Below are 15,963 nucleotides of genomic sequence, written 5' to 3' on the forward strand. Positions count from 1 at the left end.
TTAAACGATTTTGTCAAAAACACCACAACTGAGAGCATTCTTTATATTCTTTATTCTTTTTAGCATTTAAGAAACTTTTTTTATTATTATTATATCTATATGTTTTAGATAGACTTTATTTTTAATATACAAAGATATATGGTGAAAGAAGTGTCTTGGAAATGAGGCAGCCCACAGTGAGTAAATGCAACAGGTCTTAGAAAGACTCAAAAGCAACAACTCTTTAAAGCTTTCTGTTTTATTGCTCATGTCCTCAGCTAGTAGCCTTTATTCGACAAACATGAACACGTCTAAACATACAGGTTAGACATGCTTAAGCCAAAACATGAATATGATCATGACAAGCTAATGAAATAAAAAATATAAATGGATTCTCTTTAGGCACTGACAATCTTATATTAATATTAAAAACAATGAAATGCAATTCGTCAATATGCAGCAAAAGCTTTGGCAGTTCATATATTCCCAGAGCCTTGGTTATAAGATATTAAATGGCAAGAGAACAACTGATTCAGTTCATATAAATATTTCTCTTCCAATTCTGACTGAAAATCTGATTCTAAAAAATAAAAATAATAGAAATAGTCTATACACTTTTGAAGCAGTCTATTTACAGTAAAAAGAAAAGGTTTACATTCTGAAAATAGTTGTTTTGTTGTGCCCACTGTACACTGAACAGCTCCTTTGAAACAATAGCATCATTTTTTCCAAAGGAACACAGATAACTTTTAGATAATACTTAATACTCTTAATAATTCAGCCAAAATTGTAAAGACATATAAAAATATCCTTTTTTTTTTTTTAAAGTGGGCTGGATTGCTTTCAGAAATATTTTCAAAAAGAAGCCTTTCAACACAAGCTGATGCTTCTTAATTAATGAATTTGTTTGTTGCTTGTCAGTTTGCATTCAATATCAGAAAACGAATGTGAAAATGTGTTACAGAGACATGCAGAGGGTATCTACTATAAGTATAAATACAGATGTCCATAACACACACACACACACACATAAAATATATACGCATATCATAAAAGCAAAGCTGTTATTGTTAACAAAAAATCTCCATGAGATCTGTAGAGAGATACATCCTAAAGTTTAACACAAGACAAAAAAGTAGAACAGATGGAACTGGTAAGGTCACGAGTACATAAATACGCAATAATAAAATATGATAACTATTCAGTTTTAGTATGGGACGAAGGTGTTTTGAGAACCTAAATGTAGTGCAGGGCATCATGGGCTCTGACTTGACACAAGGTACATGTATTTCCATTCATTTTTGGTTTGCTGGTTCTATGGTTTGGTAGTATTGTTACAGCACCGCAGGCAAAGGCACAATATTCAGTTTTCTATTTACATCACAAAGAAGAAAATGGCACTTCATTGGTTTTCTTAGCTGTATTACTACAAACAAATCAAATTTTTCTGAAAAACTTTGTTTTTAAGAATTCCCTTCACGAACAGTGCATTTACTTATAGTAATTTGAAATATTAAGTACAAGGCATTTCAACAATTTAAATTTGGACTGATGTTCATCTGATACAAAAACAACAACCATTCTTAAACAAATATATTAAAACATTTGCATTGGTGTGATGCATTCATCCACTTTCCCTTCAGAAGTATATGCAAACCACTTGTTTTGGGGAATATGACGGACAGTAATGGTTTAGTCTCACAGATGATGAGGTTATTGCTCGAAATACACTAATCTGAGTGAGTTCATTTATGTGAGTCAAAAGGCTATGGAATAAAAAACCCACAAAATGGAAAAAAAAATTGACTTAACTCCACCTGTCCAATCCAAACTGTTTATGAAGGCTCAAGTCTCTGACAAGTTTGACATATGAGATCAACATTGGACGACTTTCAAAAGTCAAATAATAGCAGGGAAATTGAATACCATTTGCACATCAACACGCTGCTGTTCCTGTGGTTGACTGAGATGGATGTTTGGTTAAATGCGGTCCATGATCCAGTTTTTGTCAGAGGTGACACTTGACCGGGCCGAGGCATCGCTCCTGCTCTCACGTGTCCCGCTGAAGGCAGGGGAACGCCGATACACTCCAGGGGTCCTGCTCGCTTCCCGATCAGGGGTTTCCTCTATGTCTGACCCCTGCCGTGCACTCCTGTCAGATCCTTCCTTATGATCTCATTCACTATAGAAAAGACAGAAAAGAGGAACATGCTTAAAAATTTAAGGAAAGAACATCTGTTCAGAACTCTTCAGAACTGCAATTTCAAAGTGGGGTTCAAAAGTCGAGACCACAAGTAAAAATACTTAGATTTTAGATTTTTTTTGTTGTTGCAATAAATAGTGAGGAATTACAAACATTTCTTAACAATCATTTCAGCATCATAACTCCAGTCTTCAGTGTCACATGATCCTTCAGAAATCATTCTAATATGATGATTTGCTGCTCAAGAAACATTCATTATTATTATCAATGTTTTTTGATTGATATATGTATACACACACTGACACACACAGTACATTTACAGTATACACACACATATATATATATATATATATATATATATATATATTGACGTGATTAAGCGATTTGACAGCACTAATAATTATACTAATACATATTTCACCGACAGGGTTTAGATTAAGCCAGGATTAGACTTTAGTTCAATTAGGACATTTAAGTAGCTTTTATAAACGCGCCTTAGAAAAAAAACATTGCTGATGTGCATCTTGAGACGAAACAATGTCTCTGACATATTGTAAGATACATCAGAGTCAGTTAAAGCAGCATAAAACATGCATTTTAGTCTGGGACTAGGCTTAAGCCTTGACTGTGAAACCGGGTAATAATATTGAGAATCCTGCTGTTTTTGACAGGCTGCTCAATTCAAGTATCATAAGCTGCAGTGACAGTGACCGGCCACTAGGTGGAAGGGAATGATTTGACAGAACAGGCTCAGTGAAGCCCTTGCATTGGCCATCACTTCCTGTTGTTTTACAGGGGGGCATAAATGGAAACTTTTACTGCCTCTTCATTCTAAGAATAGCAGCAGGGCGCTGGGGCTGTTAACTCAATCACAACACCACCACACACTAGTCTAGCCACAACTCAGACATGAACAAAGGTCACAGGTATGATCAAATTATTTGAATGTGGGAAAACACCTGCATTGCTGTTTGAGATAAGTATGGATCAAAAGGATGACAAAGTCACTGATTGATGGTACAGTCACATGGTAGACCAGGGTACTTCAAAGAACAGGATGGTTTCAAATGCATGGTGATATCCAAAACACTGTAGTTTTATCATAGTACCATTTAATTGTTTAGCCAAAGACACAAGTAATGCTATAATTAGAATATGTTGGTTTAGGACAAGAGATTCCATTTATTATATATATCCACCATTCACCTTGCATCTCTTCAGCCTCTGAACTGCACTCTACCTTTACGCATACTGTAGCCTACTTTGGCTTGAAAACTCAAAGCATAAAGATAATGTGGTCTGACCTGATTGGCAGCATCCTCAGTGCCCTTTACTATTAAGACAAGACACTTTGGCCTGGAAGCACAAGTCATCACTACCTCAATACACAGTGCCATGCTGTTTGTTTATTATGATGGATGAGCTGGAATAACAGCTGTAGCATACAGATTCTCTTGAGGGCTTGAGCCAGATGTCTCTGACTGAATTATTGATGGTCAGTCTGAATATTTAAGATAACAATAATACTTATAAACCAACCTGCATTAAACTATTAGCTATGAAAAATGCAAATTTTATGTTTTAGCAAACAGGCAACCAATCAGCTGCAACCAATTTGTAAAGCGCAATGGCAATGTCAAACGGTAAAAATGCAAAGTTTAGAGCATGGTAAAATGTACACAAGTACACATCAGTGCTAATTGGCCAACCAAAAATAAGATTAACCACACTGAAAGTATTTCACAAACAGTGTTTGTTGTGGTAAGAGCTTGCGTTCGAGGAGAGGGAACTCAACATTCAGCTGATTTCCCTATTTGAAGCTTTAATAGTGTAAGGAGCACAATGGCACAAATATAAAGGCCCAAACCAAAAAGCTTGATGGATCTTATAGCCTGAAATGTTTATACCAGCAAAAAAGGGACAACGGATGAAAATTAGCCAGTGTTGGCTAAATCTGGCGGATTTTACATAACTTATGTGTACTGTTGCTGATTAAATAAATAAATAAAATAAATAAAGCTCAGATACGATAATGGAAGGTTAACGAATCATCTTGAATAAATAAATTACCCTTGTATTTTGTCATCTTTAAAAAAAAATTATATAATATTTGTATAAACAATGATATTTAATACAACCTTATTCAAGAAATTTGTGATTATAAGGCTAAAAATAAAACTTTTCAGTAGAATCTATAACAGCGCAATCAAGAAAGCCTTGCGGTTTTAATCATACAACACTAAGTATGGGAGCACTATGTGGATGACATCTGTTTTTCCCTCAGAGACTAATGAAGAGCAGATGAGAGAGGAATAAACTGGTAGTAGCGGGATTCAGAGGTGATTTATCAGCGAGAAGAAAAAAAACAACTAAATACGAGGCCCTGCAGACTTTAGATCCACTGATGGAACTCCTTCCAACACCCAACAGCTTAAAAGAAGCTTTTTGACATGTAGAAACAAGATCTTTACAACTTCTGAAGAAAATATGAGTGGTGCTTCGCTGTGCAAAACTTGCTTTTGTACATACATAGAAAACCATGCAATGTACAGGACAGAGAGCTTATAGGGAAAGTAATGAAGGGCTGGCACACACTGATGGTTTTAGCTGTAAAGGAAGTGTACAGACTGGGCGGTATAATAGGTGAGTGTCTGGCTGGAGAGACCTTGACCAATCAGAAAGCTTGTTTACAAACTAATGGTGGAAAGCAAGACAGAGCATAGTAGATGACTCAGTCTGCACCTCAACTATGTGTGCAAACTGTGCATGTACTTAGCTATACTTGAAGACAAAAAAGATGGCAAAATCTGTCAAAGCCACTTTTAGGTATGTGGTTGAATAAGCAATGTCTTTTATGTACAAAAATGTTCAAAGTCGCCTAATCATTATTATTAGCTTTATATAAAAACAATAGAAGTCTATGGTATGTCCTCATTTAGATCGCAAGGTAGCAAGCGTGTGTATGTGGATCATATATGCTGTAACATAGTGTAAAGACTAAGAAAAGTCATACAGCACCTGATCTACTGGCTGGTGTGTGTGTGTGTTGTGAGTTGTAATAAAGCCACAGAGCAAGTGTAAAGGACAGGAAGAGTCTACACCGCATGTCTGACTGCCCACCAAAACAGACTAGTTTAAAAAAGCCAAACCAAAAATAAACTATTGAGACCTCCTTCCCTTTTAACTCTGCCTTCAGACCACGTTAAACTCTACAATCTACAGATGCTTCTTATTTCGAACAACACTTTTAAAGAACAAAGCTACATCTTATCAGGACACCATTTTCACAGCCAAATACCCAATGGCTTGGCACACACACGGTCCAAAACTGGATGCAAGTGATCTGAAACTAATGTGCACGGCTTACGTGCTCTATCTAAATTATTCCTGCTGCTCTCTCCAGCTGGAAGAACTTCAACTCAGGCTTTCTAGGCTGGAACCGAAGCCTAAGGCGAAAAAAGTTGAGCCAGATGAGCACTGGAAGATTGGCCAATGTTGTACCCTCAAAACTCTAAGCCAGTTTGGCTGTTTATCTCAGGGTAACACTTGTTAAGGGCCGATGCGGAGATGACATAAAATCGAAGGTGATCTTTGTAAAAGTAGTCTAGTAAAAGAACATAACTACTGTATCTTGCCAAAACCGCCAGTTTGGACTAGTATTCATTTGCATGTTAGCCTAGACTGGTACCAATCTAGTTGGTCAATCTACTTAGACCACCATTGCTAAAACTTTGCTGACGGAGCTGGTCGAACAAGTCTAGCTGGTTAAGCTTGTCAAGACGCTGTTGATTACAAAAGGTCTAGTATTTACACAAAGATGTACTTAACTTACTTTTCTTGCTATTGAGAAATGCAAAACATGCATGTTCATAATGAAATAGATGAAGGTACAGTTTCTTTACAGAAAGCCAACCACAGAAACCTTTATGCCCCCTTCAAAAAGCCACCATCGAAATTCTGAGTGAAATAGACATATCTGCATGAGTCATATTAGAACTGGTTGTGTGTGAAGGTCTTGGAGGACATCAAACGATGAGATGTTAGTGGGTGGATCGCTACACACTGACACCTCTGCAAGCAAAAGCAACTGGGACTTTTTGTGGTCGTCATCCTTCCTGCTCTCAATGACCTGGACTTTGTGCCCCATCTGCTCTTGGGTTACTACCGGTATCACTTCTTAAAAAGTCAAACTGGAGCCACTATGCTTCTTAACTAGATTAACCAACAAGATTGATTTACAATAAGGTCATCCAGCTTCATTATAAAGAACATGCCGAAACCACTAAGGTAAAGCGACTTGTTGCAGGGTCAATCCCACAGCTGGAACTTGAGGTTAAGTGTCTTGCTCATCATGGGTACAATGGCAATAAACCCTGCCTTACACCTTGTAGGATTCTGCAAACTCAGTGAATAACTGTGGCCCAACAGAACAGACTGTGTTTGCAACAATTTTGAGTCAGAGTGGTAAAGTAGTAACCTCCTCGTTATCGTGCTAATCGTCAAATATACCACTCCAGTCCCGAATTGTTGCAAGCAAAGTGTGTTGTGTGTGGCCAGTTATTTCCTGCAGTGTTTACAAATATCAGCATTTTCTGTCTTGCTTTAAGGGGCCTTAATGAGGGAATTCACTAGCAGCTTTATGAGTTTACCAGAGTGGTGTTAAACTCTAATGGGGCTACCAGAAATTTTTTGTACATAAAAAAGGGGGGCTACAGGGATTCCATAGAAAGGTCATAAACCAGCATCTTTTTACGACAACATCAAAGGTTCTAGGTCCCGGGAATCTCATAGTAACTCTCTAGTAACATGTCTACAATTGTGGTGTTGCTATTAACTCAGGGAAACCCTATTTGAGTATGCAGAAGAAAATCCATCTTTGGCTCTCGGTCCCACTCGCTTCAGTTTTTCCATCCAACATGGCCCTTTCCCTTTCCTGCAGACTCCCACCCATCACTATCTTGTTCAGATCAGGCTGCCTTTCTGGATAAGTGCAGCAGCTGCAAATAGGAGTTCTGTGCTCCAGATTGGCAAGAGCGCGACCTGTGGAAAAAAAGCAAATCCTCTCTCAGGTTCCCCCCACAGTATTGGGGGGCGCGAGGCCAAGGGGAAGCCCTGGCCAAGTATAACAAACAAAGAGGCTTTCCCCAGCTCTCCCAGGCAGCCCATTCCACTGTTTGACAATGGGTTGCCATGGCACTTGTTTTGTGAATCATAACATTGTCAACATGTCCAAGAAGTTTTGGAGCTGCTTGGTTTTCTTTTCCTTTTTTTTTATTTGCAAGGTCGAAAAAGCACCCATTTCCTTGTCAGATACAGGGCATAGAGAACCCCCTGCACGCAACATGATAAACCACAAGAGAAACTCTGACCCCCTGAACTCCCAAACTGCCTTACAGTAGTGACACTGGAATCTTACGCCTTCCCTTGCCAGTATTCTGCATCATGGTTTGGCCATTTTCATTATAAAAAGTCATTATAACTCGACTGGTTTTTTGACACAACTGAAAAACAAAACAGAGGGTGTGTGTAAGGAAACGTGTAGCCATATCCATCTAATTCATTATGGTTTCACTCTTCCTGAGTAATGGAAAGTATATACTCAAACCCAGGGGTACAAAATAGATCTTTCATTCATTCCACTTTATATAATACAACATTTCTGGTGGGTCATACAGTATGTGTGAGAAACTTCTTAAATGTTAAGAAGATAAGACAATGAGACGGACTTGACAAGCACTCTTCCTGCTATTGTCTGAAAGCAGAGAAAATGTGCTTGGGGACATTTCTAATGGTACATTAACACATTGTCAGTCAAAGAATGTGACTGAATGGCTCTTCCCTACTTTTGGCACATTCCTACGGCCACATATTTTTACGGGGAATTTGAAAGCATGTGCATTTTTTTATTGTTTCCCAATCAGTACGCTTATAACAGTGAAGAAAAGCTGTTATTCTGTCAGTGCTGTGGAAGCTTGTGTCACCAAGACAAATTCCTTGTATGTTTAAGCATACTTGGCAATAAAGCTCTTTCTGATTTCAAAAAAGTCTTCAACTAAATTTTTTTTTTACGAAACCACATTTAATTACGTAATTAATTTACATTTAATTATGAATGCCTAACCATTAGAACAGCAAATGGTCAACCTGCAGCTACTCACCATCATCAAGGTAGGCCTGATCCAAGTTCTCCTGCTTGACCGTGACTCGTCCAGGAACACTGGTTCTCGGTTCTTCTGCGGAGGAACATCTCTGGGCCTCTACTTGGACAGGAGGTGACCTGTCTTTGGCCACTCTCTGGAGGAAGGGCTGCTGTTGGATGACAGTAGGGTAATTCTGAGGGTGCTGGGGTGCCTGGGCTGGTACTGGTGAACGGTTTGCCCCTGTAGCTTGGGGACTATGCTGGTTATAGCCCTCACAATAAATGATGTGCTGATGTTCTGGGGGTGGTGGCGCAGGGGGATCTCCTCCTCTGAGCAGGTGGTGGTTGGTGGGTGAGAACTGGATAATTGAGGGATGCTGGTTGGAGGGATGTTGGCCACCCAGGTGAGGGGACTGGGCTGGGGAACCCGTGTGGACCAGAACTGAACGGTGGGAGTCTGGCATCATAATGGCTCCCGTCTGAGAGTAAATAGGACTGCTTGACATGCTTTTTCCAGGACGGGCGTACAGTATGGCTTGGCTCTGCTGCTGAAATCGGTGGTCCGGAGGGGAGACACCCAGGCGGGCCTGCTGACAGGGGACGAGGCCAGGCACCAGGCCACTGTCTGGGGTGATGACCCCCCGAGGGTTATAGTACGGCTGGGGAGACACCCCCAGCATTTGCGACATGGAATAACCCATCCGACCAGATTCATATTCATCCACCGGCTCTGTCTTAATAGATGGAACTGGGGAAGTACAATGAGAGAATATCTATGATGGAGTATTCAAAGTGCACATATCATGGAAAAGATAAATAATACTCAATATACTATATGCAAACTGAGGTCATGCACACATAAATCTTAAAGGTACAGTATCAAATAATACGCCTAATAGCCATATAGGTACCTGGTAGAGGTGTGTAGGTGAAATGCTGAGGCTGACTGCGCTTCCGTTTCCCATTTATTACGTAGAAGTTGACTTTGGCTGGATGGCAAATGGATGGGTCTCTATATGGAGGCACCTCAATGAACAGCATGCTCTGTGAATGAGAGAATAGTTTTATTGCTGTATCTATATAGACAGTTTACAAGAAGAGGGCTGAAAATAGACCTTCAGGAAGTTCAGTCATTTATGTAATGCAGGCGCTGGACTTACTGCCTGACTTTTGTCTTTGTCAACTGTGGCTTCCAATTCCCAAATCTGCTGTCCATCTGGAAATAAAAGAAAAAAGTTTAATTAAATATGTGTTGCCTAAGTAAAGTTGAGATTAGTTAAGTTTAACTGCATAACCATTATGTAATACCCATGCCAAAGCTCTCATTTATCAGTAAATAATTGATGTAGGCTTCTTAATGGCCAATTTAAGACCACTGGAGGAGTGTAATCTTTGTTCCCTAAATTATATATATATATATTTTTTTTTTTAACAAACCGTCTAGCATCACACTCATGCCTAAAGTCAAAGTTCTTCCCTCAGTTGTTTTGGGAAATACAGGATTGGCCAACCGTTCTCACTGGCACACACTGCTTCCTCCCCTTGTTCATAATGACTCAACTTTGTTTTGATAGGTAAAGTGGGTGATGAGTTGTGGATTCATCTGTCATATCTATAGGTCATAGGGTACTTACATAATTCCTCGCCTACAGACTGGTTCCCATACTGCAGAGATTGCATGTGGCACAAGTCAATCACATTTCTACCCACAGTTCTATCACACACGCTTCCACAGACACTGATGACCTCATGACTGCCAGTCTGAGCATGTAGTGTATTTTGACTAAGTCTGCAAAAAGTCAGACATGTCAGTATGAACTCAAACCTCTCTCTCATCAACTTTATCTAAGACCAAATGATCTGAATTGTGCATTCCTAATCCCAAGTATCTTTACATAACAGCTTACATTGCATTCTGTCTTCCATGTTTGAATTTGTCAACACTGCATTGGCTCCCTATTAAACATCATAAATGTTAAAATCTTGCTGATTACTTACAAAGCACTAAATGGTTTAGCTCCTCAGTACTTGAGCGAGCTCTTAATGCATAATAGTCTTTCACGTCTATTGCGATCTCAAAATTCTGGCCAGTTGATAATACCTAGAATATCAAAATCGACTGCTGGCGGTAGATCCTTTTTCTATTTAGCACCTAAACTCGGGGACAATCTTCCTAGCATTGTTCGAGAAGCAGACAGACACACCCTGTCAGTTTAAATCTAGACTAAAAACACATCTCTTTAACCTGGCATACACATAGAACATTATAAATTTATATGATTTAAATCAGTTAAATGATTGTTAGGCTGCATAAACTAGGTCAGCTGGAACCGGGAACACTTCCGATAACACCCAATGTACACCTTACATCATAAGAAGAATAGCATCTACACTAATATTAGTCTCTCCGTTTATCCCGAGATTTTAGCTGGAGTCAGCCGGGCCGTATCCAGATCAGATGGAGGACCTGTGTCTAGACACGATCACAGCGCATCCCTGAAGTGTCAGCAGAGATTGTGTCAACTAGACTCCCCCTCAGATCTTCAATCAAGATGGAGCTGGATAAATATTCTGAATTTTCCGATCCAATCTGACTTCTGACCTGTCATGCTGCCTGAATAATAATCATACACTGTTCATTCGTTGGCCAGAGGAGAACTGGCCCCTCGACTGAGCCTGGTTTCTACCAAGGTATTTCCTCTATTCTGTCACCTGATGGAGTTTGGGTTCATTGACAATGTCGCCTTCGGCTTTTGGCTTGCTTAGTTGGAGACACTTAATATTCAACAATATTATTGATCTTCATGCATTGACCATTATATAAGAACTGAACTGAGCTGGACGATGACACCACTGTTTTCTCCAGAGCGGCTGTATAGATAAATTAACTAAATTAATAACTTTTTCACAACAAAAATGAACCATCACTGAATTTACTTATGCTGGACTATGACACTATTTTCTTCTAGATCTGCTGTACAGCCGAAACAAACTTTGTTGTATTATTTTCCTGTTATCACTGTAAATCAGCTTTAAAACCACCTGTATTGTAAAAAGTGCTATATAAATAAAGGTGGCTTGACTTGACTTGAATTTATACAGAAATCCAAAAACCATAGTAATATAAGTAAACAACACATAGCAAAAAATATCTTTAAACCAGAACAGAAAATAGCATTCCTACTGAATTAGTCATTAAACCAGGAACGATTTTGCTCTGTATCACAGCAGCATGTGGGAAACCCCTTTTTGGGCCGCAAATAAGAGACGTGTGGCTCAAATGAATCAGCACTAGCTAGGGGGATTCCACAAGCACTGCCAGGATAATGTCTTAATATTGCTTTATGATCAAACTGCTTCGTTTCACCCACAACAGGTGATGAGTGCTTCTTCCTTGGCCGTTCTGTTTGTTTGGAGTTTGTTCCAAAGCTCCTTGTTCAGGATCCCATGGGTTTGCTTTTTACTTTTTCTAATAATTAGCCGTAGAAGCTTTGAGAGTGGAAGCCCAGCAAGGCATACAGAGCAAAATCAGCAAGAGCCAGCAAATCTCCAACCAAAGACAGCTGTCTCCCATTTCAGAGATTTCACAGTCACAATGCTCCGTCAGGATAAAAACTCTCCACAACAAAAATCAAAGCTCGTTTATGTTCTTCTGTTTCTTATTTTTAGAGTAAAAATGCAGTAGGCTATTACATATAGAGGCCCCAAAAATGATTTGGACTTTGAAGCCACTCTTAAAAATGAAGATATGAATGGCATTGCATTAGATAAAAAAAATAAAGGCTTCAGGGGGAATATTTTTCATTTTGAATATTGTTATAATTGAAAGGGCTAGCAGATTTCCTTTTATTAAATGTTTTGAAAAAGTCATCGTTTTTGCACAACCTTTTTGGTTTTACACTGTTATCTATAAAAATTATCTAATGCAAACACTGTAAACCCTAACGCTAAAATAATTAATTGGTTTGAGTAGGGCCAACTTAAATTATACAAATTAGTTCCATCAAATTAACTTTTATGAGTATTTAGAACTTTCTATTTCTTTTGAGCTCACAAAACGGACACATTTTAAGTAAGTTGAATTTGTTTCATTGTTTTAAGTTCTATGAACTTGTTTCTTTTAATTTAGACAAAATTTAACTGAAACTGGGCGGGGATTTCTACCTCCCAGCAAGCTTTGCCATGACACTCAAAAGGGAGAATAAAAGCTAAAATTGTTATATATTGTTTTTTTGGTGTAAAAATAGTAAGATAGTATGCTATTTTGAACACTGCCAATGAGTTTTACAGAACACTCCTCTGTCTTCCATTAGTCAAACAGCCAAACAGATTAAAATAAACAGAGGGGGAATATTTTAAAATGATGTGTGATAAATTACTCACACTCAAATCGGTTAAATCCTGTATGATTTTATGACGTTAGTTACAGAGAGATAGAGGGGGTTAGACAGAAAGAAACACTGAATTTTCAACAAAAATAAAAAAGCCTAAAAAGGACTTGATGAGTCACAGCTCTTGTCTGATAGACTAAACACATTAGCCTCAATCAATAGATCAATAAACAGAACTTTGCATTCTACCAAAACGAACAAAACCTAGACGACACATGGCGTACATCAATAAAACAATGTAAACAGCGGTAGAGAACACAATGGGTGAAAAATAAAACAAAGTTTAAAAAAAAAAGCAGCAACGGGAAATTTGAAGGTTGAAGGAGCACTTTCTAATCACACAGCTGTGACTGGATTTTATTTGCAAGCAAAACTGCCGAGTGCCACCTGTCCGAGGCAAAAAGCAGCATCAATAAGAGCAAGTAGTCATAGCACACACACACACACACACACACACACACACACACAATCCATCTGCCGCTTAGCATGCATGAAAGAGCACAGTGTGTGGGAGTGCCATAACAATGACACCTGCAGGCAAAAGGCTCTGCCACCAACACCACAGCAACCTCTAAAGACTCATCTGATTCACTACTAAACGCACTTCTTGTAAGTCTGATGACTTTACAGACATTTCACTCTTCAAGATCTGATTAAAATCAATATAGAACGGCTCTTACAACCCATTTTACTTTCATAATGTGATGCATTTCCCAACGCAACAGGATATTCAATGAGGAAACACTGAAAAAAAAAAAAAAACTACCAGCGTGAATGACGCTCAGGACAACTGACAGAACTGTCACGGCGCGTGTTTTTTTGCGAATTTAAATATTAAAGCGGAAGAATTTTGACTTCTCATTCACTTCTTCTAATTCACACAAAATTATGTCAAAATGCCCATCTTGGCGAGTATCCTTGTAAATATAGTCTTAAATATATGTCTTAAATGAACATAAACAGTTTGTGTAACAGTATATTGGATCCGTGCAGCTCTTCTTAAGGTGACAGTAACCTAATATTCCTGCCGCGCTGCTGTTTCAATGTTAATCAAACAATTATTCACTACTCTTGAATAAATAACTTTTGTAACTTTAATAAGGATTAATGTATATTTAATTTATACAATGAAGAATATATTTGATTACTTTATTTCTGTACCTAAAAACTACTGTTCGATCTACCTGAAAAGCACTGTTTATTTCATATGCATCTTTGTTCTGTTGCATTTATGTTGGCCTGTTGAATGTTAAATGGATCCAATGCAAGGTCAATAGACATTATTTTACGATGCAGCAATAAACTAGCTAGTATACCTTACTTAATGCATGCGTTTTGGAAATTTGCTCATTTAAAACATGATCAAAACACTAATTTAATTTAATGACAAAAGTTCAAATAAGAGAGCAAGTGATAAATATCGAAATCGGGTCAGTGATATTTTTGTTAAAATCGATATCGACAACAACAAAAAAATCCTATTGTGTATCCCTAATCGTTACTGTTGGTTAATTTCCCAGAAGAGAAAGACTTCATATTTAAATATATTTAAATATTTATACTTAAATGCTTATATTTGCTAAAAGCTTGTAAACTTTTAGGAGTACACTAGCATATTGATTGAAACTTAAAAACATGAACTAAAAGCCAAAAGAAACACATTTTAAATTCTAGTGTACTTTAATGTAGATGTTAAGTAAAAAATAATATTGAAAATAGACAAAGACAGGTGAATCAATCTGATAATGACAGTGAAATCGGAACCTGGCGAGAACGTAGATGAGCTGCTGCACTGTTTGTACATAAAGCTGACACTGTATTCAGATCCGAAATCTAAAACTGCATGCAAATGTGAGTGAAACAGATTAGAAAAGGTCACAATTCAAATGAAAGCCTAATGGTCGTTTGCAGACCACTGTCATTCATAAAGTTCATTGTTTGAGTGTGTCTGCAATTACATAGTTTTATCAGCTGTTTGGTTCAACTACTTTATTATGTTAATTTCAGATAAAACAATGACTCATGAATATGGAAACAGAATGAGAAAACAGCCATTTCATGTTACACTTTTTGTCCTGTGTGCATAATATTTGATCAAATATGCCAGACAAAAGAGCAACTACATATGTTTGAACACAAAGGCGACACACTCTTCAACAAAAGTGCCACCCGCACACAGAAAAAATAACAAAGCTTTTCCTCTTATCTCCAAAATAATGCAAATTGTTGATGGTAAATGGTCGCCGTAGTTTGCCTCTCAGTGTGATTCAACAAACAATAAGCACAAAAAACAGGTGACACATAAAAGCGATAGTAGACATGAAAACAACAAGTGGGTCGAATGAAAAGAAAATGTTGATTTCAAAAACATTGTCTTTCGGACTTTTATGTAATCTATATCCTAGTGTATTCCCAAACATTGACAAAATTCACTTCAATTGAATCGCATACAAGTTTTTGTTCAATAAAAAAAGAAATCCCTCCCCATAAAATGTAATACGACCAGCAAATTATATAAATAGGGCTAGAAAGAGCAAATCATAGTGCATGTGTGTTTCTTTGCTAACTCACTGCATTTCCTTCCCCAACCTTTAACAGGATGCAACAAAATTGACTGGAATTAAAAGTACAAAGTACAAAGCATTAAGCGTCATTTCCCTGGGCTGTGACGTAAACTAAAGACTATTAACCATATATTTGAGCTTGTCTGATAATGAAAATTATTGCCTGATTTGATTACACTTTTAGTAATGACAGTAGTGCACATAAAACTAGCACATAATTCACTTCTGACTTGTAAGCTAATATATTCATATACGCAGTGCTATATACAGTATACACACACACACACACACAGTACTATGCAAAAGTCTTAGGCCACCACTAGATGTTGTTTTAGCAATGGTATAATGACCCTATATAATTATTTCTCAGTCTCTTTATTAGAATATAATCAGAAAATTCAGGACATTTGTATGCAGTATTAAACAACACTTCTACAGACTAAAGTGGCAGGTATTTAGTGAACTCCCCTTACACTTGAGCAATAGCAGGAACCTGACCTTCTTAAACCTCAATGGAATGGAAAAGGACTGGAAGGCCAAGAAAACTTTCAAAATATATGAGAAGTTTCTCAGAATTTCTTCTTTGAGAAACTGGAAGAAGTCCAGGATGTCACACTTAATACTGATTTTTGCTTAAAAACAGCCATTTTGTTCTGATTTTTTTTTTTTTTTTTTACATTTTGTGTA

General features: G+C 37.8%; 1 protein-coding gene across 1 annotated transcript in view; it reads right to left on the reverse strand.

The window, feature by feature from the left end:
- Nucleotides 1-222: 222 nt before the first annotated feature.
- Nucleotides 223-15,963, reverse strand: part of nfatc2a (nuclear factor of activated T cells 2a) — a 29,330-nt gene continuing 13,589 nt past the window's right edge. Inside the window, exons 7-10 of the mRNA XM_084429214.1 lie at nucleotides 9,482-9,537; nucleotides 9,233-9,365; nucleotides 8,341-9,069; nucleotides 223-2,161 (exon numbers count right to left, since the gene is read on the reverse strand). Coding sequence (XP_084285340.1) covers nucleotides 2,106-2,161; nucleotides 8,341-9,069; nucleotides 9,233-9,365; nucleotides 9,482-9,537 — 974 coding nt within the window. The 3' untranslated portion in view covers nucleotides 223-2,105. The remainder of the gene's footprint in view (nucleotides 2,162-8,340; nucleotides 9,070-9,232; nucleotides 9,366-9,481; nucleotides 9,538-15,963) is intronic.

This window comes from Rutilus rutilus (assembly GCF_951802725.1).
Source record: "Rutilus rutilus genome assembly, chromosome: 13".
Classification (NCBI taxonomy): Eukaryota; Metazoa; Chordata; class Actinopteri; order Cypriniformes; family Leuciscidae; genus Rutilus; species Rutilus rutilus.